General features: G+C 45.2%; 1 protein-coding gene across 5 annotated transcripts in view; it reads right to left on the bottom strand.

The window, feature by feature from the left end:
- The window catches only part of LOC138580092 (kell blood group glycoprotein-like), a 537,793-nt gene that overhangs the window by 19,875 nt on the left and 498,271 nt on the right, over window positions 1-19,647 (bottom strand). For all 5 annotated transcript variants that reach the window (XM_069650368.1, XM_069650367.1, XM_069650369.1 and 2 more), the window contains exons 14-15: window positions 16,273-16,383; window positions 3,405-3,472 (exon numbers count right to left, since the gene is read on the bottom strand). In XM_069650368.1, the coding sequence (XP_069506469.1) occupies window positions 3,405-3,472; window positions 16,273-16,383 (179 nt within the window). The remainder of the gene's footprint in view (window positions 1-3,404; window positions 3,473-16,272; window positions 16,384-19,647) is intronic.

Below are 19,647 nucleotides of genomic sequence, written 5' to 3'. Positions count from 1 at the left end.
CTTTTCGATTAGAGAATGCTTGTAAAGCTCATTAGTCCAGACAGTTACCACCGGGGGAGCACTGATTTCCAACCCTAAGGATCACCCGTTTCGCTACCATTGTAGTTCTAAACAGCCATTTCTTCTCTGGGTTGGGCAACTCATCCAAGAGAGTATTACTCCCCAATGTCAAACATCCAGGTCATGTTCTACCAGCTACATTTATTTCTCCCCATTTTAATAGAATCTGGGGATTTATGAGGGGCTTCATTGCGGATCGATTCCCTTCATCGTTCGAGGTGTCTGGTACTGCATGTATTGAGCGGGGGAGGGGGTGATGGCGCATGGCATTGACCTGTTTCCAAGGAATGCATGTTCTACTTGAGCTTTGCTCCTGGGTTGAAATTAACACATCTGCATTGTTTGGACATTTATGGACCACATCTTCCGGGGCTGTTTTTGGCCCCCACATCACCACCGGTGCAATGTATGCAGCTTAGCAGATGGAGCCAATGAACTTTAGCAATAGGTTTTTGTAACTTGATGGTCAGGATGACATCAGAAGTGACTCATTTGTACTACGAAACCCGCTGTTTCCTGTAGAAATGTTGGAGAATCTTGATTGAAAGCTTGTCTGTAAGTCAATCTCCCTCCCCACCCCCCCGCAGCATTTACATATTGTTAATAAAACTGGGTTACCTCGCATTTCTGCATACCACATCCTCTGTGTCGTCTCTTTATTGGCAAATATCAGATAGAGGACTGTGCTGTCTTTTGGGCCCCTGATCCCCTGATTAACAAAAGTAAAGCCAGGAGAATGACTGCCTTCTCTTGGATAGCCTTCCACAACCTCAATATATGAATAACAAAAGGAAAGCCAGGAGAATGACTCCCTTCTCCTGGATAGCCTTCCTCCAGCCTCAATATATGATTGCTTAATAGTCTGTGGCTATTTCTTGCATTAGCTTGTTCACTTCTAGTATGGAATTTGTCCACTTTGTTGGTTCCACTCTTTCTGAGCATTGTATCTTCCTCCTCCTTGGCGTTCTTGGTCTTAGATGTTCTTTTTTTATGTTTTCTCAAGTGTCTCTGAAAGTCTCTCCTTTTCTGATATCTATGGAGCAATAGAGTTCCTCTTTATGTGATTCCTGTTCTACGTAATCCTATGATTCGTTATCTTCTCACTGTATTGATTTTTTCTCGTATCACTGAGATGAGTAGGATAGACTTTTTAATAAGTCTCACTCTCTTCGTCTTTTCTGTAATGCGGCGACTAGTAGGATGCGTCCCTAGATGGGTTTCAGTCTCTTGCTTTATTTCCGCATCACCAGGACGTGTAGGATTAGTTCCGTAATATATTTCACCTTATTTCTCCTATCACTGGGACGAGTAGACGGAGCAATGTGATGCATTTTACTTTTTGCGGTCCTTGCTCGTATGACTGAGATGAGTAGGATGAGTCCTGTGATGTTTTTCACTTTCTTGGTTCTTTCTCCTTTGGTTGCTTTGAAACACAATTTACTTTTTGTATAAGCGCCTTACAAATGTACAATAAATAAATCAAATAAATACATTCTCGTATCACTGGGATGAGTATAGGTGCTGTGATGTATTTCATCTTCTTGGTTCTTTCTCGTGTCACTGGGATGAGTATGATAAGTCACGTAATGTATTTCCCCTTCTCTGTTCTTTTTCTTTTCACTGGGACAAATATGATAAGTACTGTGATGTAGTTCACCTTCTCTGTTCTTTCTCGTGTCACTGGGACGAGTATGAGAAGTACTGTGATGTAGTTCACCTTCTCTGTTCTTTCTCGTGTCGCTGGGATGAGTATGATAAGTCACGTAATGTATTTCACTCCTTCAGTTCTTCCTTGTGTCACTGGGACGAGTACGATGAGTCCTGGCGTGTACTTCATTCTTTCAGTTCTTCCTCGTATCACTGGGATGACTATGATAAGTCCAGTGATATGTCTCACTCTCTCTGTGCTTTCTTCTACCACTAGGATGAATGGAATACGTCTCATGATATATTTCACCCTCCTTCGTATATGAGCACTCACTGGGACAAGTAGGATGCAGGTTATTCCTGTGTTACCTCCCAGGTCTCCCACCTTCCCTGTTACCTTGCTTCGCACGGGTCAGCGCCACTGTGCCTGCCTTCAGGGTAAGGATCTAGCTTCGGTTGTTCAGGACGAATTACGCTTGCACTCCGTGTCTTCCTGCTTCTTCTAAGCAGTTCCATGTGGCCAGCATTACAGTGGTCTCAGCGTCGCTGCTGGACAGCACATTCCACCTCGCCTGGGTCACGTCACCACTCACAACTGTTTTTATCTCTCGTGGTTCTCTTCACCTGCTTTCTTCTTACGTCGGCTCCTTTGGTGCCACTCGTACACGCCAGCTGGTTGATTCCTCTGCATGGAGGTTCTATCGGTCTCTGAGTTTGCACCACGCTGCTCATTCGAAACTCCTGGGCTTCACATCTCCCCGACAGTAGTCCTTCTTTCCTTGGTATATTACATTGCTGGGTCCTCCCCAGAGGAGAACTATAATCCTCCTTTGTGTCTAGTTGAGCGCTCTTCATTACTCACTCATTCCCCCTCGCCACAGTATTGTTGGTTTCCAACCGCTGAGCAATCGTTATAACTTGCTCATTATTCTACTTCTTCACAGTGGTTTCAGTAGACCTTTCTTTGAGTGTCTCTGTGTGAGGTCCCACTTGACGACCTCACCAGGGGGAACAGTGCATAGGGAGCTCACCTCCCTAGCCTCACAAGGAAAGACTCCCCTCTGGGGAGAAGTGACTGAATCCCATGATTCATCAAAGTGGCCAAAGTAAGAGCCAGTAGATTATTCTGCAGCAATGTTCAAAGTGTGAATTCATCAAAACTGAACACAAAAAATTCTTTATTGCCCTGAAACATGATCAACAAACTTCTGGGAGGAGCCTTTCTTCTCCCTGTATGATGAGACCTTTATACAACCCATAGAACCATTTCTTATTCATTTTCTTATAAGGATTTTCTCAGAATCTTACACGATCTTACATAAATCTTACTTAAATGTGAACTGTTTTATAGGAATTCAATAAGTGTTTCGTGCCATGCAAATTCTTAAAAAATTATTATTTATAAAATCCCACTATTTTCTCACAAGTTCTCATATGCTATTTATAAGAATTTAATAAAGCATTTTTGTAGGGAAAAATGTGACTAGTTTTCCAAGCATTATATCAAAATTTTTGGAGAAATCCTTAAATTGTGGCATTATGCGGCATTCTCAGTAGGCCAATTGACGATGCTGGCAGTGGTGCAGCGGATTACTGTTATAAGGCAAGGGTGTTTGTGTTATATTATGGATGAGATACGCTGAGCAATCACGTTAAACAGGAATAGCACCTCCCGCACAACGTCATCGTCTACTCACCATAGTCATAGAAGGCATGCAGCAATTCGTGGGCCATAAACACTCCAATGGCACCGAAGTTCACAGCGCTGGAAGCAAAAACAGACTTCAGGTTAAGAACAAACAAAAGGAGTAAGAAACGTTAAACAATAGTAACCTTTCTTTTAGCAAGAATCTCCACACAGACTGGGCCTCATTAAAATGTTGCCGGTCTGGAAACAAGGGTGCCGGTAAGCTCACCGGCACCCTTGTTTCCAGACTGGAAAACTACAAGTCTGCCTGCCGGAGCCGCTGTACCCAACAGGTCTGACCCTGAAGGGCGCAACAGCCAAGTTAGGCAGGCTTGTCACGGTAGCACCGGCACTGTTGGTAACGGTGCCGGTGCTCCTGTGTCCGCACTCCCAGAGAGTCCCATAGGACTCTATGTGAGTGGGGATTAACAAATGTACCAGCGCCGGACTTGTAATAGCCCGGTGGGACTGGGAAGTCAGATGCCAGTAAATTATTACGGACCCGGCAGCAACCCGCCGGTAGCACCGGACCCGTAATGAGGCCCAATGTGTTCTTTAAATTGGTTGCAGGTTGTAATAATACCAATTTTGATAATTGTAGGGAACCGCCATCTGGAAAATTATGAAAGTTGATGAAAGCTTATATTTATGTTTTTATATACAGGGAGGAACAATGTGCTTTTAAAAGAACGTACAATAGATAAGAAATCAGATTTCAGGGAAGCAGTGAACTTCTTACAATGGGGGAGTTTGAAGGACATTCTGACCATGTTCTGGAGGGGAGTAAATGGAACAGTCACCAGGGACAGTACATAGGGGGACATACATAGATTAAGGACAACCAACATTAGACAGTGCAGGTAGGCATTATGGCCAGCCATGTTAGGGATGAAGTGCTAGAGTGGAGGCAGAGAAAGTGAGGGACACATGATTAGAGGCGAGGGAAGCATGTAAGCAGGTGAGAGGTAGGCTAAGCGGGTAACTCAGAGATGAGGAGGTAGACTGTTCATTTGGTTTTTAACAAATCGGTATGGACTGTTTCTCTGATGTTCATGGGAAGAGAATTCCGTGCACATGGAGCAAGAAGAGATGAACGTAGACCAGAGAAGTAGTCTTGTTTTGTTATTTATAAAATAAACCCTATAATGCATTCGGCAGAGAATTTAGTTTCTAGAGGTTTTTCTTCAGCGTCTCTGCCCATCATCAGAGGGTTACACTCATCACCTTCTTGCATTGGCAAGGGAATCATAACTTAGAGGCTTATTCCCAGCCTCTTAAAGCATTAGTAGGAAGCAAAGCCTCTGAGAAGTTTACCATCCATCGCTTGAAGCACTAGACATAATCCTAGTTGTTCAGAAGTTTACCATTAGCCTTTTATGGCATCGGAACGAAGCATCGTCTCTCGGAGGCTTACCATCAATCCCTTGTCCCATTCAAATGTAGCAAAATCGATCACAAGCTCAATCATCAATCTCTTGTTGCTCTAGAACGAAGAATTGGCATTAGCAGGAAGCACGGTCTGTCAGTGGCCTTTGGGCTACCTAGTGGCAGTAGTATGAAATGCAGTCACTCAGACACTTGGTGACAAGTTCTTCTAGTAATAGAGTGAAGCACAGTTTCAGCGAGGCTTTCCATCAACCTCTTCTGACATTTGAACAAAGGCCAGTTTCCGAGAGGCTTTCCGCCACCCACCTCTAGCAATGGAATGAAGCTCAGACTCAAAGAAGCTTTCCAGCACCCACCTCTAGCAATAGTATGAAGCTCAGACTCAAAGAGGCTTTCCAGCACCCACCTCTAGCAATAGAATGAAGCTCAGACTCAAAGAGGCTTTCCAGCACCCACCTCTAGCAATAGAATGAAGCTCAGACTCAAAGAGGCTTTCCAGCACCCACTTCTAGCAATAGAATTAAGCTCAGACTCAAAGAGGCTTTCTAACACCCACCTCTAGCAATAGAATGAAGCTCAGACTCAAAGAGGCTTTCCAGCACCCACCTCTAGCAATAGAATGAAGCTCAGACTCAAAGAGGCTTTCCAGCACCCACCTCTAGCAATAGAATGAAGCTCAGACTCAAAGAGGCTTTCCAGCACCCACCTCTAGCAATAGAATGAAGCTCAGACTCAAAGAGGCTTTCCAGCCCCCTCATGTTGTATTAGTACAAAGCACGGTCTCTCAGAGGCCTCCTGTTGGAATTGTATTAAAATACATTTCAAGCACCCTGACATAGAAAAAGTATATACATGCTATACTTCATATAATCCAGCGTGTTCATGTGTAAGGTAGTCCTGAACATTGACAATGCACGCTGCTGGCATACAATGGCTGGATACTGTTTAAAGTGTCCACTTTTCATTTTGCAAATAGCCTCTGGGTTAAGACTACCCCGTGGGAGGTTATGTTTCTTCAGGAAGACAATAGACTATTTATTCATGGAATTTTAAATCATTTAAAGAGTGTGTAAATAATTCTGCAAAAGCACCGTGTGATGAATCCGATGATGTCATCACTCCTTTCCCGGCGGTTGCCTCTCCCAATGCGGCGAGGGGACGGGAGCCGCTACCTTATACTTACCCTGGGGGTGGCTATGTGAGGGTTGAAAACATGGGGGGAGGCGACCCTCATGGTGGGTGGTTGGCATCATCGTATGAGACATGGTATCCCCCTTCTCCTTTTAGGGATGTTTCCTCCCTTCCTCATGCCTTGATGGCATATTGCTACAATCTCCCTCAACCCCTTGCCAAATCTATTGCCACTATTCCTCTATACCACAGGGAAAACAGTATGACAAACCGAGATGAGGAAGAGGCCAGGAGAAGTGCTGATTACTCCCAAGAAGAACCAACACCAATCTCCTCAATGCCACATGAAAAACAGTATTACAGAAACTGAGACGAGGAAGTGGCAAGGAGTAGTAATGACTACTCCTAAAAAGAGCCAATATCCCATGTACAGCAACATGATGAAAACTGAGATGAGGGAGATGACTGGAGCAAAATAGGTCACTGGTGTCGAGAAGCTGGAGACACGCTCTAGTGGTGGTAGGTGTCCAACAAGTACCGGGACATTTAAAAGTATTACACTTGGAGATTGGAGAGAGAGAGTCCCGACTCCTGACTTGGGGAGCCTGGAGGAAGCAGACGGTCACGCAGAAGAAAGCGGCTCGAGGAGACGTACTCGTGGAAATTCTGGGAAGAGGAGAAGCCATTTGATGCCACGGGAACCGGAGAGCAAAGAAAACATCAGAAGCCTGCCACGAACAGAGAGAGAAAGCAGCAAAGACAGCAAGAAGCTCCAGAGCAGCAGAACAAAGCTGGTGACCCCATTGCAGGGAGCAGGGAAACTGGGGTGTTTCATTCCGTATCATAGCGTAGGAAAGCGAAGCACTAAGCAAGTGGTGATACGCATTATCAGGAGAAACAGTGCCACCGGCCTCAGAAAGCCATCGACTCCATTTAATGTACAGATGGAGAAGATGAAATCCCTGTACCACCGGCCTCAGAAAGCCATCGACTCCATTTAATGTACAGATGGAGAAGATGAAATCCCTGTACCACCGGCCTCAGAAAGCCATCCACTCCATTTAATGTACAGATGGAGAAGATGAAATCCCTGTACCACCGGCCTCAGAAAGCCATCGACTCCATTTAATGTACAGATGGAGAAGATGAAATCCCTGTACCACCGGCCTCAGAAAGCCATCGACTCCATTTAATGTACAGATGGAGAAGATGAAATCCCTGTACCACCGGCCTCAGAAAGCCATCGACTCCATTTAATGTACAGATGGAGAAGATGAAATCCCTGTACCACCGGCCTCAGAAAGCCATCGACTCCATTTAATGTACAGATGGAGAAGATGAAATCCCTGTACCACCGGCCTCAGAAAGCCATCGACTCCATTTAATGTACAGATGGAGAAGATGAAATCCCTGTACCACCGGCCTCAGAAAGCCATCCACTCCATTTAATGTACAGATGGAGAAGATGAAATCCCTGTACCACCGGCCTCAGAAAGCTATCCACTCCATTTAATGTACAGATGGAGAAGATAAAATCCCTGTACCACCGGCCTCAGAAAGCTATCCACTCCATTTAATGTACAGATGGAGAAGATGAAATCCCTGTACCACCGGCCTCAGAAAGTCATCGACTGCATTTAATGTACAAATGGAGAAGATGAAATCCCTGTACCTCCGGCGTCAGAAAGCATTGACTCCATTTAATGTACAGATGGAGAAGATGAAATCCCTGTACCACCGGCCTCAGAAAGCCATCGACTCCATTTAATGTACAGATGGAGAAGATGAAATCCCTGTACCACCGGCCTCAGAAAGCCATCGACTCCATTTAATGTACAGATGGAGAAGATGAAATCCCTGTACCACCGGCCTCAGAAAGCTATCCACTCCATTTAATGTACAGATGGAGAAGATGAAATCCCTGTACCACCGGCCTCAGAAAGCCATCGACTCCATTTAATGTACAGATCGAGAAGATGAAATCCCTGTACCACCGGCCTCAGAAAGCTATCCACTCCATTTAATGTACAGATCGAGAAGATGAAATCCCTGTACCACCGGCCTCAGAAAGCTATCCACTCCATTTAATGTACAGATGGAGAAGATGAAATCCCTGTACCACCGGCCTCAGAAAGTCATCGACTGCATTTAATGTACAAATGTAGAAGATGAAATCCCTGTACCACCGGCCTCAGAAAGCCATCGACTCCATTTAATGTACAGATGGAGAAGATGAAATCCCTGTACCACCGGCCTCAGAAAGCCATCGACTCCATTTAATGTACAGATGGAGAAGATGAAATCCCTGTACCACCGGCCTCAGAAAGCCTTTGACTCCATTTAATGTACAGATGGAGAAGATGAAATCCCTGTACCACCGGCCTCAGAAAGCCTTTGACTCCATTTAATGTACAGATGGAGAAGATGAAATCCCTGTACCACCGGCCTCAGAAAGCCATTGTCTCCATTTAATGTACAGATGGAGAAGATGAAATCCCCGTACCACCGGCCTCAGAAAGCCATCGACTCCATTTAATGTACAGATGGAGAAGATGAAATCCCTGTACCACCGGCCTCAGAAAGCCATCGACTCCATTTAATGTACAGATGGAGAAGATGAAATCCCCGTACCACCGGCCTCAGAAAGCCATCGACTCCATTTAATGTACAGATGGAGAAGATTAAATCCCCGTACCACCGGCCTCAGAAAGCCATCGACTCCATTTAATGTACAGATGGAGAAGATGAAATCCCTGTACCACCGGCCTCAGAAAGCCATCGACTCCATTTAATGTACAGATGGAGAAGATGAAATCCCTGTACCACCGGCCTCAGAAAGCCATCGACTCCATTTAATGTACAGATGGAGAAGATGAAATCCCTGTACCACCGGCCTCAGAAAGCCATTGTCTCCATTTAATGTACAGATGGAGAAGATGAAATCCCTGTACCACCGGCCTCAGAAAGCCATCGACTCCATTTAATGTACAGATGGAGAAGATGAAATCCCTGTACCACCGGCCTCAGAAAGCCATCGACTCCATTTAATGTACAGATGGAGAAGATGAAATCCCTGTACCACCGGCCTCAGAAAGCCATTGTCTCCATTTAATGTACAGATGGAGAAGATGAAATCCCCGTACCACCGGCCTCAGAAAGCTATCCACTCCATTTAATGTACAGATGGAGAAGATGAAATCCCTGTACCACCGGCCTCAGAAAGCCATCGACTCCATTTAATGTACAGATGGAGAAGATGAAATCCCTGTACCACCGGCCTCAGAAAGCCTCTTTGTAAACTGAATGAAACATGGCATTCTTTAATACAGTTAAATGAAACATCGAACAATACCTGTAACTACTTAAAAGTTAATGTGAGAGATGTAAAATGTATGCAATTGGGAAAGTCATAATTAGCAATTCTCGAATATCTTTTTTATCAGAATAGTTCCACATGCACATGGAAACCTTTGATCATTTTGATTTTCTTGGCCATAGAGACTGTTTAATCAGAGCAATCTCATGAATAAAAAAGTCACTAGGTGGCAGAATGGGAAAGGTGTGCAAATCACGTCAATAAACCCAGACACTATGTTCCAGAGGCGCCTCCCGTGAAGACATTGGAGTGGGTGTCTACATTCGATGGCTCGGAAGGAACATGTGGCCATTTGCAAGGTCTGAAATGTGAGCTAGCCACGCCTACTGCAGGGCACCCCAGTCTCCCAGCCAAAGCACGTGCTGGAGGTGGAGTTTGCCAACATTCCCAAATGGGAAGTTACCAAAGATAACTTAGTCAAACAAGAACGTTGTCTTACGAGGCTTTCGTATAAAAAAGAAATGGGTAAGGACCCTTTTTTTGTTGAGGGGGGCTGACTCTTGAGGGTTTGCACAGTAATATGAGCCACAAAAGTGAGTCAAGGCCACCCCTCCCTTCATCACATAGGTAGTGCTGGCAAACTACAGGGGGCTAAGGTCTGTGTACCTCAGACATTCGTGATCAAGACTGACACGTCAGAGCACTGTTAAAACACAATATATTCTAAATCAGTCAAGTATTCACATTAAAAACAATCTAAGACAATGATCAGAGCCGGCAGCTGAAATTTTCATTCTCAACACGATAACATGTGACAATTTTAACTCTCAAAGGGTGAGCTTAGTAACTAAGGGAGATGTGTGTGTGCTGCCAACAGTCACAGCACACTTCATCTGTTGACGCTCTTGCGTGTCTCCAGTTCGGGGGTCTCACAGATTTTAAACCTTTCGTGCAGTAACTCCAATGCTTTGTAAAGGTGGTAGGGTGTGTGTGTGTGTTGATCAGAACACATGGGTTATTATTGGCTTGCATGATACATACTCATTTTAAGGCCCATTGTGCGTACACCAATTGACGACGCTCACGATCCCTAATGTACATTTTCGATTGTATACACCTGTGGCGTATAATTTGGAATACATTTTTTTTATGGCAGGAGATGTTTGGAGGCGAGTCGGGAGCGATGAGGGCATGTTGGATAGTGCTGTGATGCATGGGAGGGCTAGGTGAGGTGCAGCATAGAAGCGTCGCGGGTGCACAGCGGTGGGGGCGCAAGGGAGGGCGTGTTGCATGGACGGCCGCGGTATGTGTTCACAGCAGCATTGGAACACGTCTGAAACATAAGAACGTGTTTGGGAATGTGTTTACAGTAGCTTTGGAGGACGTCTGAGACATGGGAAAGTGTTTACTGTAGCTTTGGAGGATGTCTGAGACATGGGAAAGTGTTTACTGTAGCTTTGGAGGACGTCTGAGACATGGGAATGTGTTTACAGTAGCTTTGGAGGACGTCTGAGACTTGGGAAAGTGTTTACAGTGGGAATGTGTTTACAGGAGCTTTGGAGGCCGTCTGAGACATGGGAATGTGTTTACAGGAGCTTTGGAGGCCGTCTGAGACATGGGAATGTGTTTACAATAGCTTTGGAGGACGTCTGAGACATGGGAATGTGTTTACAGTGGGAATGTGTTTACAGTAGCTTTGGAGGACGTCTGAGACATGGGAATGTGTTTACAGTAGCTTTGGAGGACGTCTGAGACTTGGGAAAGTGTCCACAGTAGCCTTGGAGGAGGTCTGTGACATGGGAATGTGTTTACTGTAGCTTTGGAGGATGTCTGAGACATGGGAATGTGTTTACAGTGGGGATGTGTTTACAGTAGCTTTGGAGGACGTCTGAGACATGGGAATGTGTTTACAGTGGGAATGTGTTTACAGTAGCTTTGGAGGACGTCTGAGACATGGGAATGTGTTTACAGTAGCTTTGGAGGCCGTCTGAGACATGGGAATGTGTTTACAGGAGCTTTGGAGGCCGTCTGAGACATGGGAATGTGTTTACAGGAGCTTTGGAGGACGTCTGAGACATGGGCATGTGTTTACAGTAGCTTTGGAGGACGTCTGAGACATGGGAATGTGTTTACAGTGGGAATGTGTTTACAGTAGCTTTGGAGGACGTCTGAGACATGGGAACGTGTTTACAGTAGCTTTGGAGGACGTCTGAGACTTGGGAAAGTGTCCACAGTAGCTCTGGAGGACGTCTGAGACATGGGAATGTGTTTACAATAGCTTTGGAGGACGTCTGAGACATGGGAATGTGTTTACAGTGGGAATGTGTTTACAGTAGCTTTGGAGGACGTCTGAGACATGGGAATGTGTTTACAGTGGGAATGTGTTTAAAGTAGCTTTGGAGGACGTCTGAGACATGGAATGTGTTCACAGTAGCTTTGGAGGACGTCTGAGACATGGGAATGTGTTTACAGTAGCTTTGGAGGACGTCTGAGACATGGGAATGTGTTTACAGTGGGAATGTGTTTACAGTAGCTTTGGAGGACGTCTGAGACATGGGAATGTGTTCACAGTAGCTTTGGAGGACATCTGTTTATAGTGGGAATGTGTTTACAGTAGCTTTGGAGGAACGTGTTCACAGTCTCATGGTTAGACGCCTGAAACATAAGAAGTCGCCTCCATTTGGAAGGGGGTGGCAGAGTGGAAACGCTCAGGAACCAGAGCATTTAAGGTGTTCCTCAATATGCCGACAGCTCCCAGGTGCACCAGTAAAACGCTGTTTGTCGTGCTGCCACCCCTCCACACAGCCACATTGGTGGTAGTCCATGGGGTGCAACCGCTCACACACTGCTAGGCGACCGCTTGCTAGTTAAATCCACACAACGGTGCTTAGGTCACGAGTGGTGCTCAGTGGCTGGCCAATGTATGACGAGTAAAACAGTCAACGGTAGGTTTGGGGGACTTTGGGGTTCATTCTGTGGTAACACAAGTATATTTCGCTGTGCATTCTGGGGCAAGAGTTCTGGTGCCATGTAATTCCACCACACGAGCGTGATAAATAACGTGCCGTTCACATTTTCTGGAATACTACTGCCTAGGATTTCAATGGCTTAAATGACTTAATGTGGGCTTCTATGTACAGATGTCATGTGATCATGTCGTGGAAGCGTCAGCAGCACCCCAAACCAGCTTCGCAAAGTTTGTTGCATGTTGTGAAACAGCAGGCCTTACTTCTGCTTTGTGCTGGGTCAATGGGTCCCGGGGAGGAGCTTGGTAAGAATGTTGTGAAACAAATGAATTTGTCAAGACCTATACTAATACATGTTGTCTTTTTTTTCAAGGTGGCAACGTGCATCGGGCAGCAAACGAGGGTCTCACCTAGCCTCCGAGGGAGCTGTTCCCTGTATATAGTAGTGGCATACAATTAGAATTGCAAGGGTGGAAACTAGGGGGCAACACCCCACCGTTTACTTTGAGTGGAGTTATGTAAACAAGCTCCACGTACAGCATACATAAATACCAAGTGCAATGGGAGAAACATACAAGCAGCCAAATTCAGGCCAGCAGTAAGCAAGAGGTATTGGAAATACTACTTCCTTGCGCCTAGCTATCGATACCTTAGATCAAAAGGGGGTGGGGGTGGACTTGGCCACGTATCTAGGGCTCTCTGCGCTTTACATAATGGAAATGAAGGGGCCCATTGGATTACATAGGGCAGTGGGGCCATGCGGCAGGCACTAAAAGTGAGATTCAATTATGGGGGGCGGGCACTCCCACCTTGCCTCCTCCCCAGGAGGGAAAGGTGTCCTCAGGCCCACCCATATCCGGCAACGGATATAAGGCGGGGGGACTGCCGAGCGCAGTCTCTTTCCTCAGACCCACTGCCGGAAGTCCCAACCACCCTCACCTAACAGTAGGATAGCAAATAAAAGGTAGAGGCATGTCCCAGTGCCCAGGGTTATGGGTTATGTCATGGGGCATAAGGACTTTGCTGGCTGAAAATCAAGCAAGTCACCCTTGGGTTAGGTTTGGGGATTTCTTTGCTTTCAGCAGGTTTAAGGAGGTACATTGTCGGTTGTGAGGGGGGGGCCCTAGGGTACATCACATTAGGTAATGTTGAAAACACAGCGGACACAAGAGAGACAATTTCACACACGGGGGAAGGCTGGGGCTGGAGCTCCTCTACAAAGTTCGGCACGCTGTCGGACACGTCCGGAGGGCCTCTCTAAATGTCATAATGTCGGGAAGAGTGTGAATGCGTATGGGTTAAGTGGAAGTTATGAAGAAGTCCCCTGCCCAGGGCGAGCCATGACCTGGTGTTTGGGGAGACTCTCTGCCGCTGGTAACCAGCAGAGGGTCATGGCGGAGTCACAGGTCTATTCCCTAGAAAGCACTGACAGATCCCAAAGGAGACTGCACAGCCAATAGCTTAGAAGTAACGGTGCCCAGGAGTACTAGACTCAGGGGAGGCCCTGGGAAAAGGGGGAGGAGTTAGGGGGCTTGGATGTCCTTCCAACTCCAAATGTGAAGGGGTGTGGGGATGGGAAGGGAGAATGGAAACTGGGGGAAAGTGAGGGGGAAATTATAGGGGAACGAGAAAAATGTGGTTACAGGAAGGTTTGGGTAAAGGAAGAATTTGGTGAATGTATAAGGAGGGTGGGGTAAGGAAGGAGTTGGGTAAGGAAAGAAGTGGGGGAAGGGGAAGTATCTAGGGGAAGGTGAAGAGTGGGGGACTGAAAGGGCTCTGGTAGGGAGCAAAGGTTAGCAGGTCTGGGAGGAATTAGGCGGTTGGGGAAAAACTTGCTGGGGGATGATGGCTGAGAACCGATGGGGGGAAGAATGGGCAGGACATTTGTGCAATAGATAGAACTGAATATGGAAGCAAGGGGCGGCAGAAATGGAATAACAATAAAAGGGGGGCGGAAGCACTGTGGGAGGAAAAAGAGACTCGGGAGTGAAGGGGGGGGTTAGACGGGAGAAGGGGACCGGGTGGGGGGGAGAAGGAAAGAATTTGGAATTAGACCAAAAGTAAGAGAACAATGAAGACGGGTAGAATGGGGAAGAAAGAACTGAGAATTAGGATATTAGGATATTAGAAAGAACACAAACAGCTAATATTCTTCACTGAAACTGCACTGATTCTGCAACTGGACCACTCTTAACGGCCTCGGTCCTGGGCCCAGCCACTCTCCACTTGCACTGATGCCCTGGAACCCCTCTGCACTGCGGGACTTTCTCTGTATCCCTACAGCCCCCCCCCTTTTCCAGCACTTGTTCTGCACTTACCTTGCACTTGCCACCAGCTGGCCCTATTTATTTATTACTTTACGCCACTTACCTTGTACTGCACTTCCCCCCCTCCCCTTCCCCTTGCACTTTTCCCCCTCCCCCACCCCTGCACTTGCGCGATCTGAATGACACCTGGCCTAGTAGGATCGTTGTCTGTCTCCCCTTGTTCCTCCCCTCCCTGCCTCGTCGCGCCTTGAAACACCTGTGTATAGGCGCGTTACAAATGCCATATCATATCATATCATATCATGAATAGACAATAGAACTGAAGAAAAGCTCGTGAACACTAAGAAGTAGTATTAGAATGTTAGAATGTTAGAACAAGTGAATAGAAATCGAATGAAAGAAAATTACATGAATTGAAAATGAAATAAAGAAATAAAGATAAAAAATAAAGTGAAAAGTAAATAAAGAAATGGCCATGGGTAGAGAGGGAATGGTTACGGAGGGACGGGCCTACACGGCAGGGTCCTCTGGACAAAGACGGAAGGGGGGAGGTGCTTAAGAAGCCACACCCAGCGTAGAATATCCTGAGGTGTGATGGAGAAATGGATGAGCTGTAAGAACTCCGGCTTCATGCAATACAGCTTGCTGCAGCATGTGTGACTTCCACCTTTGAAAACTGGTCCTGCCTCTTTATTTCGGGGACGCCTCGGGGCAGGTCTTGGCAGGGTGGGGGAGGGTAGGGGGTTGAATGTGGTGAGTGATTCTACAACCAGGGGAGGCACAGTTGTGGGATGTCCCCGCTACGGAGCCTGGTGTGCTTTTACCAAGAACACACACATGGAATGCATTACATTCTGTGTGTGCGTATCCAATCCTGGTCTTGTTTTGCTTTGCATTCTGGGACCTGTAGTCTGAGTTTTGTAATGGGAAAAGTGGAATTACAAGTCCCAGAATGCAAAGAAAATAACCAGGACTAGACAATTACCTACAGATGGATGTGGCCTCCTCATTCTACCCTCCAATTCAAACAAAGCCCATCCTGGGGTCCCAAGCAGAGGGCAGATGCATGGGTTTGAGGAGGATTTAGCCGGCCCCATCGCTTCATTTGGCTGCTCAGGCAGTGTACTTCTGTCCTCAACAGAAAAGCCCGCGATCAGGCTCTCTAGAGAACAAGTGACCAGGTAGAGAACGCTGGTAAGAGAGGAAGACTGCAAGCACGAAACAGAATGAGCTGCCCTTCCAAGTCTGTATTTATGTAATGTAGCAGGCTGTATTCCCAAGCATTTCTTCCTCGTAAAAGAGGCCATATTTCATCAGTGAAGCTTTTCTCGTCTAGAAGCAAGATCGACAGTGCACAAAGCAGAGGCGTTGCTGGGGGGGGGGTTGGGAGGGCTATATCCCTGGGTCCTTTGGTTGTAGCCCCAGATAGAAGCTCAGGGGCTACAACCAAAAGGCTTGCTAGCCCCAAGTCCTGAACAGTTGCGACATTAGCGTAGCCCCGGATCTTTTCCAGACCAGCAACCCCCCAGCGAGAAAAAAGTAGACACCACATCAAGCAGCGGCATGCATGCGCTTAAATGCTTAACACATTTGATACAGGAGGCAGACTAACCACAGCAAAGGTACATGACAGCCGAGGTTGGAACGCTCCCTTCAACATAATGGTGGAACCTTCTTGCAAACCATTGAAGACATCTCTGTTGACTTGAGCGTCCCGCGAGAGCTGAGTGTAGCGCATGGAAGCTGAATATGATGACACTACACAATGACACAATGACACAGAGACAGAAGTTCTAATCTGCTGTACAGTACCTTGGGAAGTCCAGGTGGAAGAATGGGCTTCGGAACATGCCAGCCGGAAAAACCACAGCGTTCTGGCTTATTGAATAGTACGAGTGGACCGCAGAAGGAACCACCTGCCAGCTGGGCACAGTGAACACAAAAGAGAAACATGATCACAACATAGGTCAGCTACATCGCCTTTCCAACACAAAAGAGAAACATGATCACAATACAGGTCAGCTACATCGCCTTTCAACACACAAGAGAAACATGATCACAACATAGGTCAGTTACACCGCCTTTCCAACACAAAAGAGAAACATGATCACAATACAGGTCAGCTACACCGCCTTTCCAACACACAAGAGAAACATGATCACAACATAGGTCAGCTACATCGCCTTTCCAACACAAAGGGAGAAACATGATCACAATATAGGTCAGTTACACCGCCTTTCCAACACACAAGAGAAACATGATCACAACATAGGTCAGCTACATCGCCTTTCCAACACACAAGAGAAACATGATCACAAAATAGGTCAGCTACATCGCATCAACACTCAACGGACATTGATTAGGTTTGCTGAAAGCAGTCGCTGCCACATTAGGAAAACCATTTGCCGGTGGAACGACCCCAAACTATTGACATGAGGATGCTCCGAAGCTGTAAATTGTAGACAGCATGTACCCTCCCCACCCCAATCTCCTCAGACGCTAGCCCTCCTGCCTTGAAGGGTACCCAAGCCAACCAGTCTCACTTGGAAAGTGGCATGAATAGAGGGTTCAAGTAGCGTTGGATTTACGGTGGCAAACTTATAAAGTTGTAGAGGGCAGAGGTCTAACCCAGGCTACTCCACAGAGATGTGTGGTTCGCAGCTACTCACAGCACAGGTAGAAAGTCACTCACAACTTCTCGCTAATGAACTACAATTCATAAGATGCCGAGAGCAGCTCAGATGCGATAGCATCAATGAGGTCTTCAGAGGAGGTGTTTCTTCTTTACATGTAAAGCTGTTATTTGTAATCATGAGGTAACCTTAGGGATTGCCCTTTGTGTGGAAGGATGAAGGGCTGTAAATGTTATGCAACAAAAGGGGTATCCTACAACTAGGTAAGTTTGTGACAATGCTTTATTCATGGTATGTCACTCACAGTTCAAGAAAAGATCTAATAGCTTTTAGAGATTGCCCATAAGTACCCATTATAAACATTAAGTAGGGTGATTCAGGATCAATCAACACAATTATCTACAAACTTCTATGTGCTTGTAAAGGCAGCTTTATTACAGTCGCTGTCAATTAATTCAGTGAATAATCCATGTACCTTTGCTATTTTCAATACATCGTTTCTTAAAGAAAATGGTGTAGAACACAATGCGTAAAAACACAAACATGTTATGTACAGATATACAGATATTCAAATGGATTTACATTTATACAGTGAAAACAAACCACGAAGGCTAAAGACCATTGAATCAAATATAGGGAGGTCAGAAAAGATCTAAAGCATATTTAGCACTTGTACATAGATAACATTGGCGCCCTTATTTGAATAATTAGAATTAAGGCAGCCTACAGCACTGCCATCAAAACAGTGCCTAAAACCCAGTGTCAGATCTGGGAATACAGGAGTGGCCAAACAAGGGAGCAAACCTAGCCACATTTCCAATCCATTTTTTGTTAGCAAGCCAATGTGCTTTTGTAGCAAAAAGGTTATAATTAAAAGATCATTTGTTTTTGTCACAAATATTGATTTAATTTTTTGCAGAATTCAATTTTTTAATAAACCCTTTTGTTAACAGTTAAAAAAAAATAGATGATTTTTATTGAAACTCAGTTTGCTATTGTCTCAAATTCTTTTTTATGTTAAAGAATGAATTAGTTTTGTTTAAAATGTCATTTTTAAGGAAACAATGTGCTTTTTTAAACAATTGATTTCTTTTAGACTTTTATTCTGAAGGTGAATACTTTAGCCGGAATGGGGGTGAAAACAATTTGCCATGGATACAAAGGTTAGCGTAAAATGCACCCAATACCCTTTTAAGTGCATTAACTATAGAAGAAATACCCCACAGTTTTTGTAATGAATGTCATGATTGCACTTCTTCTGAGCAATGACTCACCACTTCCTGCCATAACAACATTGCCGTGTGAGACCATCCTCTTGTGCACATTTTTGCTGGGAGGAAGCGTGGATACTATGCGGTTTTCTGCTCAATATATGTGTGCATGATTGAAATGCATTCTTATTTAAAAGGTATATATATGACCTAAGTTTACGGATTCATCTGAAATAAAATGTATATTGACATGCACATGTTGGTTGTTGTTATGGTAACTGTACCTCAGTGACATTTTCTTGCAAGCACTTTTTCTGTCAAAATCTTTCTTAAGTAATGTTGATGGGTTTTTACAGAAAATTATGGTTATTTATTTGAGCGTTTGTTCAATTTCTTCCTATTTGATCCTAATTTAAATTTTATGCTCAGTTTAAAAGAAAATCGGGTTCGCTTTGTAATTTTGGAAGAAGTTCACAGTTGAATGATATACAAGATATATATTCTTAATGGGGTAATGGGAATCTGTGACATACTGATTTTAAGTTCTGTAGGGATAAGCCCTCCAATCCACCTCCGACACTGTCCTTGAACCCCAAATGTAACCCTTCCTGTCCATGCTTACCTTTGCCCTCTAAGCCAAATCTAACTCTGTTCCCATATCGTAAATGTTATCTCCTTTTGCCTTTTCTCACAACACTTTAACATTTCAGCAAAGAAAGATCTTATGCATTAATAATCATATCTTCTTATCTTCTTCTAATTCATGTTCATAATTATGTGTCATACTGGTAACTTGTGCAGTGTGTGCCATAATGGCTTTTAAAATAAATGGTGGTAGAAACAAACCAGAATCACTCAATCACTAAGGCATGTCACTCAATGCAATATATCGTCTAGCAATGACCTGCCAATAATACACTTTGCAGACAGAATGTTAGATCCCAGTCAGTCAATAATGAGGCAGGCTTGGGCCGGCCACTTTACTAACAGCAGCAGCCAACTGGTAACTTTTTGGGTGGTCTTAGTGAGAAGATCAAGGGATTGATGCATACTCTCTTGTCGGAGGGATGTTCATGAATACCTCTCTTTCTTCAGACAGTGCAGTACGCTGTGAACCATGGTTTATGATATGATATGATATGATATGGCATTTGTAACGTGCCGATACACAAGTGTTTCAAGGCGCGAAAAGGCAAGGGAGGGGAACAAAGGTAGGACAATGATCCTATTAGGCCAGATGTCATTCAGATCGTACAAGTGCATGGGAAGGGGAGGGAGGAGAAGTGCGGGGGGGGGTAGGGGGAGGAGAGGACAGTGCAGTACATTGGATAAGAGGATAACAA

This window comes from Ambystoma mexicanum, chromosome 3p (assembly GCF_040938575.1).
Source record: "Ambystoma mexicanum isolate Mex_15411 chromosome 3p, UKY_AmexF1_1, whole genome shotgun sequence".
Lineage (NCBI taxonomy): Eukaryota > Metazoa > Chordata > Amphibia > Caudata > Ambystomatidae > Ambystoma > Ambystoma mexicanum.
This window is presented reverse-complemented; position numbering and strand designations above follow the sequence as displayed.